This window comes from Triturus cristatus, chromosome 9 (genome assembly GCF_964204655.1).
Source record: "Triturus cristatus chromosome 9, aTriCri1.1, whole genome shotgun sequence".
Classification (NCBI taxonomy): domain Eukaryota; kingdom Metazoa; phylum Chordata; class Amphibia; order Caudata; family Salamandridae; genus Triturus; species Triturus cristatus.
Genome location: NC_140592.1, coordinates 392,821,648 through 392,838,716, shown reverse-complemented (window position 1 = coordinate 392,838,716; position 17,069 = coordinate 392,821,648). Strand labels below are relative to the sequence as shown.

Below are 17,069 nucleotides of genomic sequence, written 5' to 3'. Positions count from 1 at the left end.
ACACCAGGAAGTCCTGGAGAACAGAACGGCCAAAGAAACCATGTCTCCGGACTTGGCTGTCCAGGCAGTAGTGTCTTGTGAACGTGTGCAGCGATGCCCACGTAGCTACGCGACAGATGTCATTAAGGGTGACTCCACGTCCCAAAGCACTGGTAGATGCAGTCGCCCTGGTGGAATGGGTGTGAAACCCCTCTGGAGGCTCCTTCTTTGCCAAGGAATAACAAGCTTTGATGCACAAAAACACCACATCTGGAAATGGTCCGTTTGTGCACAGCCCGACCTTTTTTGGTGCCCACGTAGCCAACAAAGACCTGGTGATCCACCTGGCATGGTTTTGTGCGATCCAAGTAAAAGGAAAGCGCAAGTTTTGGATCCAGACCGTGGAGCCGCTCTTCTTTTTGGAAGGATGCGGAGGCGGAAAGAAGGTAGGCAAAGTGATGGTCTGTCTAATATGGAAAGGAGTAACCACTTTGGGAGGGAAGGAAGGACGGACGAGTTCGAAGGACAACCTTGTCCGGATGAACGGTCAGAAAAGGAGGCTTAGAAGAAAGTGCTTGGAGCTCACTCACCCTGCGCACAGAGGTGATGGCCAACAGAAAAGCAGTTTTCAAGGTCAGAAGCCGGAGAGGACAATTATGTAGCAGCTCAAAGGGAGCGGACATTAGATATGTAAGAACCAAGTTCAAGTCCCACTGGGGCATTACGAAGGGAACAGGAGGAAAAAGAGGAGTAATGCCCTTAAGGAAGCGATTTACAACAGGGGACTTAAAAAGAGAAGGCTGATCAGGAAGCCTAAGGAAGGCTGCAATGGCTGAGAGGTAGCCCTTTAGAGTGCCCGAAGCAGAGCCCTGCTGGGCCAAAGAAGGAGCAACAAGAGAACCTCAGAAAGAGGGGCGGAAAGGGGATCCACAGCCTTTGCTGTGCACCATGCCACACATTTGTTCCAACTGCAGGTGTATACCGTCTTATTGGAGAGACGCCTGGCTGCCAAGATAACATCAGACTTCCGGAGGCAGGTCAAACAACATCAATTGCCGCCGCTCAATCTCCACGCAAGGAGGTGGAGGCTGGACAGGTTTGGGTGGAGGACCGTCCCCTGCTGCTGTGACAGAGGATCCTCCCAGAGAGGCAGTCTGATCGGAGGATCGATGGCCATGTGTAGCAGCTTGGGATACCAGACTCTTCGTGCCCAATCCGGAGCCACAAGAATGACTTGGGCCTGGTCGCGCTTGATCTTCTTCAGCGCTCTGGGCAGAAGTGGTATCGGCGGAAAGGCGTATAGAAGACCACAACTCCACTCCATGAAAAGCGTTGCCTAGCGAGTGCCGCCTTGGAGATTCGAACGCGCAGAATTGCGGACATTGCGCGTTCTCTTCGGTGGCGAATAGATCTAACCAAGGCTCTCCCCACTGTCGAAAGAGACCTTGACCACCTCCGAGGGAAGACGCTATTCGTGATCCTTCATGCACCTGCAGCTAAGTTAGTCCACCCTGGCGTTCAGGGAACCTGCCAGATGTTGAACCACCAGGGATATGCCCTGATGTTCCAGCCATGTCCAGAGGCGGAGGGCCTCCTGACATAGGGCCACGACCCCACCCTGCCTTGTTTCTTGCAGTACCTCATGGTGGTGTTGTCGTCCGTGATCACCTGCACTACTCTTCCCCGGAGAGAGGGAAGGAATGCTTGGCGTGCAAGACAAATCGCCCGAATTCCCACAAGGTTGATGTGGAGCCCATACTACGTCGGAGACCAGAGGCCTCTGATTTCCGCCTCTCCATGTGGCCGCCCCATCCGAGAAGTGATGCATCGGTCACCACTGAGAACTCGGATTGGGGAAGGGAGAGGGATCTGCCATCGACCCAATCCTGGTTCGAAAGCCACCACTGCAATTGGTGTGCAGTGTCCTCCGAGATCTGTACGCAATCGAACAGGTTCCCCTGATGTTGTGCCCACTGGAACTTCAGGTCTCACTGCAGAGCCAGCATATGCCTACTGGCATGGTCCACCAGCAGGATGCAGGAGGCCATCAGGCCCAGTATTCTAAGGGTCAGCCTGACCGAAACCCAGGATAGAGGCTGAAAGATCTGAATCATAGCCCGAATATCCCGGACTCGCTGTTCGGAAGGATAGTATGTAGTATAAAGCTTAGCTGGTGGTGGGTCTCTCTTGGTTTTATCTATACACTTCTTATCCATTGGGATTCGATCGTGGTTATAATATGTACATTTACAAGCACACTCACCTAATGTTCTTTAACTGTATACTGTACTACATCCTGCAGTTTCACGGTCCTCTATGTTTGTTAGTCATATATCTTTTATACAAATTGACACTTTTGAATGTATGTATACCACCTCAACCATTTATCTTCTTATACTGTAAAGCGCTCCGATACCCTCGTGGGTCACGTTTGCGCTATATAAAACTTTATAAATAAATGATTGGACCCGAAACTACGTCGTGTCCAGAACCGCTCCGATGAAGAGGGGCTTCTGAGAGGGAGCCAGGTTTGACTTTGGCACGCTGATGGAGAACCCCAGCGAATGCAGAAGGTCGGCCGTAGTCCGGAGGTGGGAGACAACAGCCTGGGGCGAGCCCACCTTCAACAGCCAGTCGTCAAAATAGGGGAAGACTGGAACCCCTGATCTGCGCAGATGAGCTGCAACCACTGCCATCACTTTTGTGAACATCCAAGGGGTGCTTGTAAGGCCAAAGGGGAGCACGGTAAACTGAAAATGCTCGTGGCCTACCGTGAATCACAGGTAACGCTGGTGGGCCAGCAGGACGGGGATGTGAAAATAAGCGTCCTGCAAGTCCAATGCTACCATCCAGTCTCCAAGGTCGAGGGAAGACAGCACCTGAGCGACCGTCAACATTTTTAACTTCTCCTTCCGGAGGAAGTGGTTGACGTTCCTGCAATCCAAGATAGGACGCAGGCCTTTGCCCTTCTTGGGCACCAGAAAGTAGCGGGAATAGCAACCACATCCTACTTCTGGGACAGGAACGTGCTCGATGGCTCCCTTGCCCAAGAGTGCCGAAACATCCTGTTGGAGAAGGACCAGATGATCCATGCCACCTCAGTACCATCGCATGTCGGAGGATGGAGGAGTAGTCTCGAAGGGGAGGGATTAGCCCCTTCGGACTATTTGCAAAACCCACCTGTCCGACATAATGGTGCACCAGTGGGGGGAGGTGATGGCAAATCTTCCGCCCACTGGCGTTTGGTGGCCCTGAAAGCTTGGACTAGGAGGGTTTGGAGGCTGCTGTAGAGGGGGCTGTGGTGGACTGGCCCGCCCGCTGGCCCCAAGAACCACGGCGGTGGTTCCCACGTCCCCGGCCACGCAGGGGCTGAACAGCTTGTGCTGGCCTGTTGCTCTGGGCAGGACGGGGTGAGGCACCCCTTCCGTAGCCACGACAGACTGCGCAGGGCGGGTGGTGGAGAGGCCCAAGGACCTAGCCGTAGCCAGAGAGTCCTTAAAGCACGCGTTGCCTGCCTTGTCGCCAAACAGGCAACGGCCATCAAAATGCATGTCCATAAGAGTGGATTGGACATCCCCTGAAAAGCCAGTCGACCTCAACCAGGCATAGCGTTGAAGGGCTACCGACGTGGAAATCGTCCTGCCTAGTGAGTCGGCGGTATCCAGCCCACAGCGGATGGTAAACTTTGCTGCATCTCTCTCTTCGGCAACTGCACAGGAGTACACGGCCCGGGCCTCCTCCGGGCATTGGGGCACCACTTGCGCCACCTTTTCCACACGGAGTGGGTGTAACGGCCCAACAGACCTGCAGTATTTACTGACCGCAGTCGCAAGCTGGAGGAAGAAAACCGCTTCTTCCCAAGATGGTCCAGCTTTTTGGATTCCCTATCAGGTGGTGCGTTAGGGAATGCACCTTTGGAGGTGGAGGCTTAGACCACCAAGCTCTCAGGGGTGGGGCGTTGGGAGAGGAAAGTGGGGTCGCCCGGAGCCAGGCTGTGGCATCAGGCAATCATCTTATCCACAGGAGCCCCTGTGTTGGGCCAGGACCAGGTGCCCAAAAGGATGTCGGTGAGTGCTTCATTAAACGGTAGCAGGGGCTCCGAAGAGCTCGCTGCTGGCTGAAGCACCTCTGTCAGGAGGTTAGTCTTGACTGCCACTGTAGGTGGCTCGAGGTGGAGAGCCTCGGCTGCCCTGCACAACACCCCGGCGTAAGACGCTCCCTCCTCCGTAGCCACAGTCGGAGACAACATGCCAAGGTCTGGTAAGGTATCCAAACCACTGGCTTCCCCCAGTTCCTCTCTCCAGTCCGGTTCATAGCCTAACTGGTCATTTAAAGGGTCCCCAGACCCCTCCTAGTCCTCCTCACCCTCCTCTGGCTGCCAATCTGGTCTAAGGGCAAGTGTAGAACAAGGGCACAAGAGTACCCGTTGGCATCAGATCCGGCGTCGGTCTACATCGGGATGGAGGCCGGGTTCGATGCCGGCTGGTGACACAACCAGCATCAGCTGCAGACGTGATGCCGGTGTATTCGGCACCGGGGAAGGTGTAATGAGGTCGACTGGCGCCGATCCGGATCCAAGGGGACCCTGCGGTGCCGGAGCCACCAGCAAAGGTCCAGTGTCCCCTGCTGAGTCGGCCAGGCCGAAGGCGCGCCGGTGGAGTCGGGCTGCTCAAAGATGGCATGCATCGCTTCGTAAAATTGGCGAAGCTGTGCAGGGGTCGCTCCAGGTCCCGGGAAGGGAGGGAAAACCAGTCGACCCTTCGGGTTCGGCATGTGGAGCCACGGGAGGGGCCCCAACCACATCCCTCGTCTCATCGGCCAACAGACGGGAAGAAGTTGAAGAGAGACGATGCTTCTTCGACTTCTTCTTGTGTTTCGACTTACCTGACCCCAAGTGCGAAGACTTGGAAGAGTGATGAGGATGAGGATGACGACGACGACGACGACGCCTTGACCGGTCCCTCGACCACCCACGTGACCAGGACCTCGAACGGCGTTGAGCAGACTGCCGGGCCTCGAAAAGCTTTCGGGACCGCTCCTGCAAAGACTTATGCTCGGACTGCCGGGCCGTGAAGCCGGACTTGGGGTCGTGGTCCAGCTCCAAGCAAAACAGGCACAGGCGGTGTGGATCTGTCACCAACATCAGTCAGCTACAGGAACCGCAAGCCTGACGTGCACCAGGAGTCAAAGACTTGAAAACACCGTCGACAAAAGTCTGCAAAAAGTCAGTCAAAAAGTGACTGGAGGTACCGCTCTCTCCGGACCTGCGCTGGCTGGCGTGGCAATAGGAAGAGCTGACGTCAGCACGCGAGGGTGGCATCTATGTAGCTACTGCGACGTCATCCCGGCGATCATAACTCCAACGACGGACGCGGAGCCGACCGACTCCACCTTTCGACACGCAGGGGTACTGCTGACGAAAAACTTTACGGATCCAGTCTGACGCCTGGGGGTAATTCTAAGGTAAGGAATCTATAACTAACTGTTTCTTTCAGATATGGTTAGGGGCAACCTGGAGGCATATAGGAGAGATGCAGAGTACTGGATGAAGCTACTCCTCTCCATGCTGGGCAGGGCCAAACTGTATAAAATGATATACTTGCCCAAGATACTCTACATACTCCAGAACACCCTGATTGAGGTGCCAGACTGCTTCTTCAGCGACGTGAAGGCGGCGACTAGACTGTTTGTCTGAGACGACAGTGGGGGTGAGGATTACCCAGAATAGCCTTTAATGCTTTGCCCAGGAAACCATATGATGATGGGCAGCCATCCCCAGCCTGCGTCTTTACAATTGGGTGACCTAACTGCTGACAGTAAACTATTAGGCATTCGCAACACAGCAGGAAGCCTCACTGGTAGCGGACAAGACTGTGGAGGGTCATGGGATGTTTTGACAACTCAACACTGGGGGATGTCTGGCACGAACGGGACCGGATCCCATTTGCGGAGCTCCAGCAACAATTTGAGCTAACTGAGAGACAATTTCTACAGAACCTGCAAGTACAACAAATACTCAGAGGCTATGGGGCTTTACTAAATGAGGTGGTGGACGAGACACCACTGGAAATTAGAATAGAGATCCCCCACTACATAAGCATGTGATTTTTCACATCTACGTCACTATTTTATTGCCAACAGTTTACCCCAGTCGCCCCGACTCTCCACCGCCCCTTTGATATGCTCTGGAATAAGTGGGAACATGACCTGGTGGTTCTGGAGGATGACACATAGGGAGGCCTGCAGATGCTACAGGGAGGTGGCCATATGGACAGGCTTCTGACTGATACAGCTAAATATTCTGCAATGGGGAGGACTGGGGACAAGCTGTGCCTAAGGGGGGGGGGGGGCTGTCAACAGATGGGTTCAATAATAAACACACTGCTGGACTGCCGTGTGATAAGGGAAAACTGGAGAGGGGTAGGTGGCAGGATATCCCAAGCTATTGATGGTCCACTGGACCGGATGTTCCACTTAGTGATGCAGGGAATATGCGAGGAACTCACTCGCCCTATTATTCTACAATGTGGCTTCGAAGGTGGCACAGAAACAATCAGATACGGGGTCCGTCACGATCCTGAACACAGCGGACTGGGAGGTGAACCTCAGCTGGGGTATGAGGACCAAGAAGTTGGTTTACCAAGTCCGAGGAGGACCCAGCAAAATTGATTAAGTGTGGGGCCCATGGAGGGAAGTGGGAGAAGGCCCGGAGTGAGGCAGCCCTCAATTCATGTAAAAACAAACTGGGGACTGTGCCAGGAGAAGATCCCACAAGGAGACCAGACTATCGGGCTCTCACACAGGGAAGTGAATGTATGTAGGACTGAGTTACATTTTGATAATGTGGTGGCAGGAGGGCGGGAGAGTGGTGCGTGGGTATGTGGCATCTAAATTACAGTTTTGTTATTTGTCTTTTGGTGGCAAAACTCGATAAACAAATTAACAACAACAAACTCAGAGTGTCACCATCACTTTAATTAGGTCATTCCATTAGGGGCATGCCTTTTATCATTCTGTGTATTACAACAACTTTAGTAATTTGAACTAAATGTAAAATATTGGTTTGTCTCAAACATTCAGCATTTCATTCATCCCACCAGCGCCAAGACACCTCTGGGTATTTGTGCGCTTAATGCATTTAGTAACATAACATCCCAGGGCTTAAGGCTCAAAATCCTTGACTGTAGGGAGAGGGAAGCAAACTGGTGACAAGTGTGCGTAAACAGAACTCAAGGTTTCCTTCCATAATTGTTGAGCTAAATCCTAACTTGGTGGCTGGTACACCAGTACAGCACTATGTTGTATAGGCACCAACATGTAGTATTACAAAAACATTTCTAAACGTGCCCTTGTCCACAGTTGCACACTTTGAAGACGGAAAGAAAAAATGAAAAATTACCTCTTTTTCTAGTGCTTTAAATCCACACATTGTGTTGATTACACTCGTCTGAAAATGAAAAAAGTTAAACAGGTCAATTTTACAGTACTGGAAATCAACAAAGCTAAATGAGAAGGCCAAAGACAACACAGACAGACTTATGAATACCACATGTTTTGTTGTTTGCAATTGGCTCAGCAGTTCTTCTAAACCAAGTCACTGATTGGTCCGAAAGAGTGTCTAAATGTATTGAACCGTGACTCTGACTGAAGGAGATGGGATGCATAAGAATAGGGAATGAATACACAGAAGCACACACTGGACAAGTTGGGGTCAAGTAAAAAGGTGTGGTTCATCGAAACAGTCATAGGTGAAAGACATTGAAATGACCTAAGATGGTTAGAGCAATGATCCGCACATCCCCTCTCCCAGTATTAGTGTAAATATTAAGCAGGCGAGAACATATGAATGCAACCAGCAAACTTCTGTAGGATGGAATGGGAGACCTTACTTAGTTAACTCTGAGCTAGTAAAAACACAGAACCACGGCGGAAGACTCTAGTAGGGTAAGAAGTGTGCTCTAAAGCGAACTGGGGTCATTCCAAATTCATTTGAAAACATATGTGGTAACTAACTATATTTAAAAAAAAAAAAAAGCATAGGCTTCTAAATCCATACTGGGAATGCCAACCCCATCATCATGCTACTTACTCTTATTTTGGGTAGGGGGGTGGGGGGGGGGAGGGAGGCGGGGAAGGCTGTGTACCATTATATCATGGTGGATATATTGATCTACAAAAATCTTGCATCTTTTAAATGAACAACCACTGCATAATCATGGTGAGCATTTGTGGGCAAGCATAACATTACGGTTCTTAAATCTACATCTGCTTACTTTGACAACGTAGTGGTAGTTAATAAAGAGGATGCAATATTTTTTTGGGCTAATATTTTGACTGATCTATTACCCACACCGGCTAGAGAGGAGGCACTTTGACCAATGGCATCACAAAGGTGGTCAGGAAAAGGACAGTGCCAGACTGGGCTGTGTAGAAAGGCTCGGTCCTCAGTAGTTCATTTCCGGTTGCAAACACTGCCTGTAAAAAGACTTTTTGTCTGAGGTCAAGAAATTGCTGTTCTAACTTATGTAAAAGGCAAAAAAGCCAAACCAAGATGTACCTGATGTCATTTACCTGCTTTACTCTGCCCCACTTTTGATACTCATTCCACAATTCAAGAAACGCCTGGAAAAAACTTTAGAAGTGAACACATAACGAACATGCCCTTCCCTCCATACCAGTCTCAGTATTCCAAACTGTTTCACCTATAGTGACTGTAAGGCTTATCAGAGGAGGAAACACACACTAAGGTATGAACCTTCTTTGGTGTTCATTTACTTTATTTTAGTGGCAATCAACTTCTCCATTAAAGCTCTTCTTCTGTAAAAGAAATTAGGTGTTTGTTTTCTGCCTACTTTGGTAAACAGCAATACCCACCAACGAGAAGCCCAAAAATAACGTTTTTAGGATTTTGCCCGAGCAAGGATCAGTAACATGTGGGTTCTGGCACCTGCAGCTGCTTCTTGCTTAATAAACCATCAAGAAACTATTCCTCTCAAACGAGATAAGTTGAAAGAAGAATGCAGTGCCCATGTACTTGATACTGAGCCATGCAAAGGTGGCTCCTGTTTTTTGGTCTGGGTTTGCTACACCTACCTACACCTTAACTGATTGGTGGTTATTCCAGCCTACCTCTTATTCTCATAGTGAAACGCAGCATTTGCTGTGTGATAGGTTAAGATTTTCTTCGACACCTTTAAAGCGCATTTTTATAGCCCTGGTTTCTTTTGCTGTCATAATAAGGCTTTGTTCAGTGGTCTAAGTTTAGCCATTTTCCAGAGAGGTGATGACTTACTGGACGTCTGCACGTATGAGAGCAGAACTGTTAATGGCTGGGTGAATCTCTGTGTTGGAAACCGGGCAACCGGGTTAGCAGTCACCAGGTTTCCAAGCACAATGGTAGCTTGGCTCGAGCGGTAAGGAAGACAGGCACCGTGCTAAGCGTACGTCACACCCTCACAATAACCATGCGTTCATCCGTTCCAAAAACGACACTACACCGTAAAAATTATGAAAGAAAGTAGTTTGTCTTTATCTTTTTCTCTTAGTTGCAGGTTTCATAAAATAAATACAATATAATACAATCCAATAAGACTTTTCCTGAAAATAGCAGGCCAAATAAATAATACCACAGTGGGGTTTCAATAAATAGGTTCAGGTCATAAATAAACACAGAATAAATATAGGTGCAATAAATACAGAGGGCAAATAAATACTGTCAGACAATAAATACAACACCTTCAATAAATAATATAGCAATCAATAACAATTGCAAATCAGATCACATTTATGAGGTAGTCTGGTTTCACTATGCCCAAGTACAGCTTGTGGTCATTTGGCTGACATGGGGGGTGTCCCACCTAGATTGGTCAAGGCTGGGCCTGAACAGAGGTAGAATAAGGGTAACCTATGGATCTGGCTCCCCCACAATACACAACCCCTCACAGAGGTCACTACACCAGTCTCAGTTCACCCCTGGCACTCCCAGGCTGGTTCTAACACCCCTCTAGCCCCTAGAATGGTCTTGTAGGGCTCCACAGGGCCTCAGATGCCCTTTCTACCACTTACTGCCCTTTTCACGATGATCGGCGCCGGGTCGACGTCGCTGGACGGCTCCGGTTCGATGTCGCGTCGATCTGTTCCACTTGACGCCGTGTCAATGCCGTCGGGCGGTTCCGGTTCGATGTCGCTGGGCGGCCTCGATTCGATGTCGCGTCGATCTGCTTTACTTGACGCCGGGTCGGTGCCGTGAGGCGGCTCCGGATCGATGTCGCTGGGCGGCCTTGGCTCGATGTCGTGTTCCGGCGTCACAGGGTCACGGTCTCCCCGCTTCCGGGTGTCTCCGGAGTGCGACCTCCACTCCCGACCTCCGTCGGCTCCACCTCGGGTTCCGGCGACTCCGGAGTGCGACCTCCACTCCCGACCTCCTGCGCGCTTCACCTTGGTTTCCGGCGACTCCGGAGGGCGGACTTCACTCCCCCGTCGACGCCTCACCTCGACCTCAGGTGACTTCCTACTCGACCTCCGGTGACTCTCCACGACCTCCGTCGGCGCCCTATCTCGACCTCTGGCGGCTCCGGGTACGACGTCTGCTTTCTGTCAGCGCCGCTTCTCCACCTCGGGCTCCAGGTCTCCAGGCTTCTCGATGTCAGGACTCCAGGAGGTCACTGCTGTACAGGTCAGGAACTTGCTGTTCTTCCGTTGTAAGGCCTGTTCCAAATGTTCAGGTCCTTAAGATGGTTTTTCTGGTCTTGGTCCCACACAGGGCTCTAGGCTGGGCTTGGTCAGTAGGGACTAGCATCAAGGGTGGGTTTCTGGACCCCACTCCAAGCACTGGTTTCCACCCCTGCTGCCTCACTCCTTCCTCCTTCTGAATCTCTGTCCTCTCTCCTCTCTAGTCAAGTGCCAACTGCCAACCTGAGATGGCTTCCCAACTTTCTAAACTGCCTCCCTCTATCCCAGGGTTCTAGAATGTTGCAGAAGGTTCTAGAAACCTCTAGTGTGTTCTGGTGATGTCACAGGTGACAATGGGTGGCCACCATTTTGTGTCTCAGGCCCTCAGACAGAAGTTCCAGGGGTAGGGAAAATGGCTCCCTGACACTGCATCAACACTAAAAAGTCTGGTGGTTCCCAAAAAAAGGAAAAATTACAACAGGGTTTGAGGCAAAAGTGGGACAAAATAAATAATGATGAGGAGGGACCACCCAAAGGGCTGACAGGTCTAACACTCTGGCACCAGTCAGTATTGCCAGATGTCACAGGTTGGTAAAGGTACCAGAATGCCCAGAACATATATGGGAGCTTAACTTCTGATGGAAGTCCCGTATTTCTCCTCAAGCATTGGTTACTTTGGCAAGCGTTGGAAAGGACAGAGGTCTCAAGCATGTTTTCCGTGCAAACAGGCTTGAAGGTTTCAGGTAAATTTAAATTTCTGGAAACATATGATCTTCTGTTACTTAGCAATCACTCTCTTCAGAGTCAAGCAATTATCGTATTTATTGCCATTCCTCTAAAAAAAAAAATATTTAAAAAAAAGCTTTGGGTGTTAGCATGGTCTCTCATCAACAAAGCCAAGAGGTGTGTCTGCAGGAAGAGGGACCTGCGAACCTGTGAAGTATATTAATAGTATTTATTTCGCTCTCCGATTGAGGTAGTCTTGGGCAAGCCTAAGAAAGGTCTCTCTACAGACCACGTCCGCTGTAAAGGAATGCTACAGTGATTCGATAAACGGTGGTTATTTTTAGGTAGGTTTCCAAAGTCAAACAGATGAGGCACATTTTAACTTCCCCGACAGGGCAACAGACAAATTACCCAGGATCACCTGGGAAAGCATGCTTTACAGCGGTTGACAATGTGTAACTGTAGCCACCACCTCCTTTGTGAATGCAGTAATAGGTTTGACTGAGGAAGATTTGCTTTTTACTGTGTAAATTCACCAGGTGGGGGCTGTATGGGACACATTCTGATATTCCTCTAATGACTGAAGCCCTGAGATTTGGGGTGAGTCTGTTGATTTTGTTTCACCGTATTCTGTGTTTTTAAATTTGAGAGCCAGGCAAAACTTTGAAGAGTCCAGATATCTATAACACTTGTAAGACAACACATCAAACAGACACCATTCAGTGTGCATTTTTTAGGACCATCCACTTGGAGACAATAGCACCCCTAGTGGATAAAACAGGAGTGGAGTGGTTTGCATGCATAAAAATTATTAACCCTACACTCTGGGAACCACTCCCTTCTTATATTCCCTAGGGGGTTGCAAACTATTTCTTTTATTTGTGATCACTTGCAGTCAAAGTGTGCAACATCTAGCACACAAGACGTTTGCATTTCAGGATATCATCAGGTATTTGGCATTTGGAGTTATATTCTTTATTTTCTGCCTTTTAAGAGTTCCTCACTTATATTTATTACAGGTGTGAATAAATGAGTGAACGCTCTCCTGTTCAAGATTGTTCTCTTCCAGTTCAGTCCTTGCATCTTGTACAAAGTCATCTCTTTCTGGGCCTTTTTGCTCCTCCATACCAACGCTTTGTCTATCAAAGTGCCCTTTTAAAAGCCTTGGAATCTCCTCACGAACAGGCTAATAACAGGGGCTGACTCAGGATCGAGTGGTTCTCCCTCTCTCCTACTATTCGAAGAATAAGAAAAGCGTTGAAAGCTTGGACACCATAAGTGACTAACAGACACGATAGCGCTCCCACATCAAGTGTGAGCATGCACATGGCAACACATTTTGGCTCTTTTCCCCTCTAGAAAACAGAGGAACAGGGAAATAGTGATAGTATGTATGCTAGGCATCCATATGCATTAAATGCCAGATCTACCTATAGCAAAGTGACTACTCCTTATTCCCAAGACATGACATTATGTCAGTAGCAGTAAGATCAGGGAACAGAAAGTTGCTATTTTGCAGTTCCTGAATGAATTAGTTAAATCACAGTCCTAGTTAGTTGTGTGTCGGAAAGGTGATATAAGGTGGTCTCTGCATCTCATACCATGTTAGCCTCATCCTGTGCCACACCTCCAACCAGGTGTCTGGCAGTTCCAACCACTGTATTGTTTAATTTACTTAATATTCATGTCCTGAGACGCTGGGAGCCAGCATAGCATTCCTACGCCTACCTCATTGATGTCAGGACATATGGTCTTAGAAGTCCAAATGGCCATGGTCTTCGATATGGCTACCAGTTACCAAAGACATCTATTACAAGCTGAGCTTTTGAAAGGAGTCCAGCTTGTACAAATACGTCCTAGATCTACAACTGGCTTCTCCACCGTAAAATTAAAATTGGTATGTAGAGTCACGTTTGTCATTGAACACGGAAATGCCAGATTTGATCACCTAATCCAGAAGTCATCCACCCTGTGTTCACAGCATCCTAATAAACAGCGACCTCAACTTTCACCTGGAAGATAGAAATGACCACTGCTCCACAGCATTCCTCGAAAGCTTGAGCAACATCAGACTCACCCAGCTCGTCTTAGAACCAACACATGACAAAGGATACACTGGACCCCATTTTCACCACAAGCAACAGCATCAAACACTACTCCACCAATAGACTCACATGAACGGACCACTCCATCATCCACTTCCAAATCAACACACCTAAAGTCAACATTCTACTAGGTTCAGCATTCTAAGTAACATCTGGGGCAAAATCACAGAAGACTGCTCAGCGTCCTCATCACGGATCAACCTAACCCCACAGACCACCTGGACAAGGAAATCAACAACTGGATCAAGAATTGCGCAGGCTCCCTCGCACCTATCAAACCTAACAAGCATAGAAAATCAAACAAGCAGGCCAGCTGGTACACAGAAGACCTCCAACACCACAAATGACACTTTAAACAAACAGAAAGGAAATGGAGAGCCAGCCACGACACCACAGACTACTTATAAGGCAACACTCAGATGCTATCACCAGCAAATGAGAGACTCCAAGAAAAAAGCAAGAGTGTACCACTTCAAAGGAAGCTCCAACATCTGCAAGGGGGTCTTGATATTTTAAGATTAAAGTAGAATAAATCACTTGTGTCAGTAAACCAGAGACTCGCAGGGATTGTATTTTAGACCCTCAACCACAGAACCATTTTGTGCGGTATATCTTGATTCTCCTCCAATCTGGTTAAGTGGACAGTATCATCATAGGGCCTATCACTTTAATGTTCTGTTCTCCAAGTGATCTACTGTCCTCCACCTGGAAGGAGATTCACTGGGTAGCGACAGTCCTGAACAGAGGTTAAAAATATCGATTTTCCTGTGTATGGTGATTTATTGAACAGGAAAACGATAAGGTTAAAAAAGATGGTGGTGTTGAAGTAGGTGAGTTAGTGATCCACAACACCGCGTAAGCGGTTGACATATTTTGGCAAGGTGTTGCCCCTACGGGTCGTGTGGCCTTCATCAGAACCAATGAGGACGAGGTCTGAAGTTTCAGCGCTCTCCAAGCATGAGTGATGTAAGTAATCTCACTTATCACTCTTCGTTATGTGGGCGCAGACTTGGCCCATAACTTAAAATAAAGAGGAAATGTCCTCCGGGAGGAGAGGGAAGAAAATAAGTTTTGTGTGTAAAGCATCTCTGCCAGCACTACTGCAGACCTCCTCGCCTCGGAAGCTTCGATAGTCAAGGATTTCACCTCGCCCTGAGCCACTCAACATCACTAGCTCCCAACAACTCTGCGATAACCTATCCAACTTCTTCCAAGGAAAACTGCAAACATCTAGAGCAACTTAGTTCTCTAGGGTTGGGCTGGTGAGCAAATTGCTAACCTAGCCACCACCAACCAAGATGATTTTCTGACGGAATGGGCAACCCTCAACAGAAAGGACACAGCAGCAATCATGCGGATCATCCACTCAGTGGCCCCAACGGACCCATGCCCCCGACATTAACAATCAAGGAACATCACCGTTCATCAATACCCTGACCCACGTTAACACCTCCATCACATCTGTCACTTCCCCGGATGAATAGAAACTTCTAGAAATCAATGTCTATGTCAAAGTCCCTCGGTCCACTCTCTTCCCACAGCTCTGCTGTGTCGTCTTTTGCCTTCAGACCCCGACCTCCTTGGGAGGTTCGAGGCTGCTGTCCGCTCCTGCTGCCCGCTCCCACTGGGACCAGACCGCCTGCACCCACCGTAACCTTTCTCAGCTGTTTTTTATCTTAATTTTTCCCTGTTGTGCCACTGTTATTGTGCCCAGCTGTGTCTTGCCCTAATTCAACCACTGTTTTTATTTTCTCGTGCCTGCCTGTTCCTTTCGCCGTTGCTGCCCCTGCGGCCCCTCCCCCACGGAATTTCTCCCACGGAATTCCCCCGCTCCCAGCCTCTCCTCCCTCCCACCTCCCCTACTTAATTGCAGCCGCAGCACAGGCACGCCGCTGGTGCGCCGAAGGCTCACCAAAGGCAAGCCCGTCTGCGTCCGTCCGCAACCCGACCGAGGCCAGCGCCAGGAACCCTGGACCTCCCACTACCCATCGCTACGACACCACCACCCTCTTCGCACTCAACCCTGGCAGACTTCGAGAATGCAAACAGGCCTCGTCGAACACGACCCACGGCCAGTTCTGCTGTCTCCACTGCCACCAGACCCATACTGCCACCCCGGCCTCCTACACCAGCACTGGCGACACCCTAAATTGCATCCTCCTCAATGTACGCTCCGTACACAAGCACGCCATGGAAATTTGGAACCTACTCTACTCTCGTCCAACATCGCCTTCTTCACAGAGACCTGGACCAACGCATCCTCCGCCCCCGACATCAACACCGCCATCCCAGACAGATACAAGATCCAGAGGAAAGACCGTCCCAACCACCCAGGAGGGGGCCACGCCATCGCCCACAAGAGCACCCTCCGCCTCACCACCTCCAGCGAAACCTTCCCCTTCGCCGAGCACATCCAGATCCAGACCACCCCCAAAGCTACACTCCCGAGGAACCCTCGTCTACAGATCCCCCCGGCCCTTGAACACCCTTTGCCACCACCATCACAGACTTCAACGCACCCCACGCCATCGCCTCAACAAACTACATACTCATTGGAGACCTGAACTTCCACCTCGACAACCCCAGCGACCCCAACTCCACTATCCTTCGTGACAACCTCGCCAGCATCAGACTTAAACTCGTCAACACACCGACCCACAGAGCAGGACACACACTCAACCCCATCTTCGCGGCAGGAAACAGCATCCAATTCAGCCACACAATGCAGCCGCCATGGACCGACCACCACTACGTACACTTCGCCATCAACAAACCCAAGGCACCCAAACCAACCCCACGCCCACCACGAAGGAACTGGAGCAAGGTTACCGACGAGCAACTTAACTCCACCCTCACCGAGAAAACCACATCTGGGCACCTGACCCAAAACGAGGCAGCCAGAGAACTCCACACCTGGATCTCTGACTGTGCAGACGAGTTCGCCCCGCTACGCAACCCCAACAGACAACGCCCCAGGAAAGCCGCCTGCTTCACCACTGCTCTCCAAGAAGCCAGACGAACCTGCAGACACCTGGAGAAGAACGGGAGAAACCCCTAGACAACCGAAAACCACACCACCTACAAGGACGCCATGACTGCCTACCACATCAGAGCTACCAAGAGGAACTTCATCCCCAACAGAATCCTGGCCAACTCCGCCAACTCCAAGGAACTTTTCAGTGTCATTCAAGAATTCTACAAACCACGCAGCGAAGCCACAGACATCACCTCATCCCAAGACCTCTGTGACAAGCTTGGAACTTATTTCCACCTCAAGATCAAAAACATCTATGACAACTTCATTGACCATCCACCAGGTGCCACAGACGGCCCCCGGCCCCCCAGAAACACCAGCCAGCCCACCATCTCCAACTGGACACCGATCACAACCGAAGACACCGCCTCGACCATGAAAAGCATCCACTTGGGAGCACCCCCACCAACCCCTGCCCCCCTCACATCTACCACAGAGCCACGGCTGCCATCGCACCATCAACACCACTTTCAAAACAGGCACCTTCCCAGACGACTGGAAGCGCGCAGAAGTCAGACCTCTGCTCAAGAAGCCCAAAGCTGACCCCAGTGACC

General features: G+C 50.0%; 1 protein-coding gene across 1 annotated transcript in view; it reads right to left on the bottom strand.

The window, feature by feature from the left end:
* The window catches only part of TSPAN15 (tetraspanin 15), a 192,447-nt gene that overhangs the window by 47,277 nt on the left and 128,101 nt on the right, over nt 1–17,069 (bottom strand). The window contains exon 6 of the mRNA XM_085625251.1: nt 7,379–7,426. Within this exon, the coding sequence (XP_085481377.1) occupies nt 7,379–7,426 (48 nt within the window). The remainder of the gene's footprint in view (nt 1–7,378; nt 7,427–17,069) is intronic.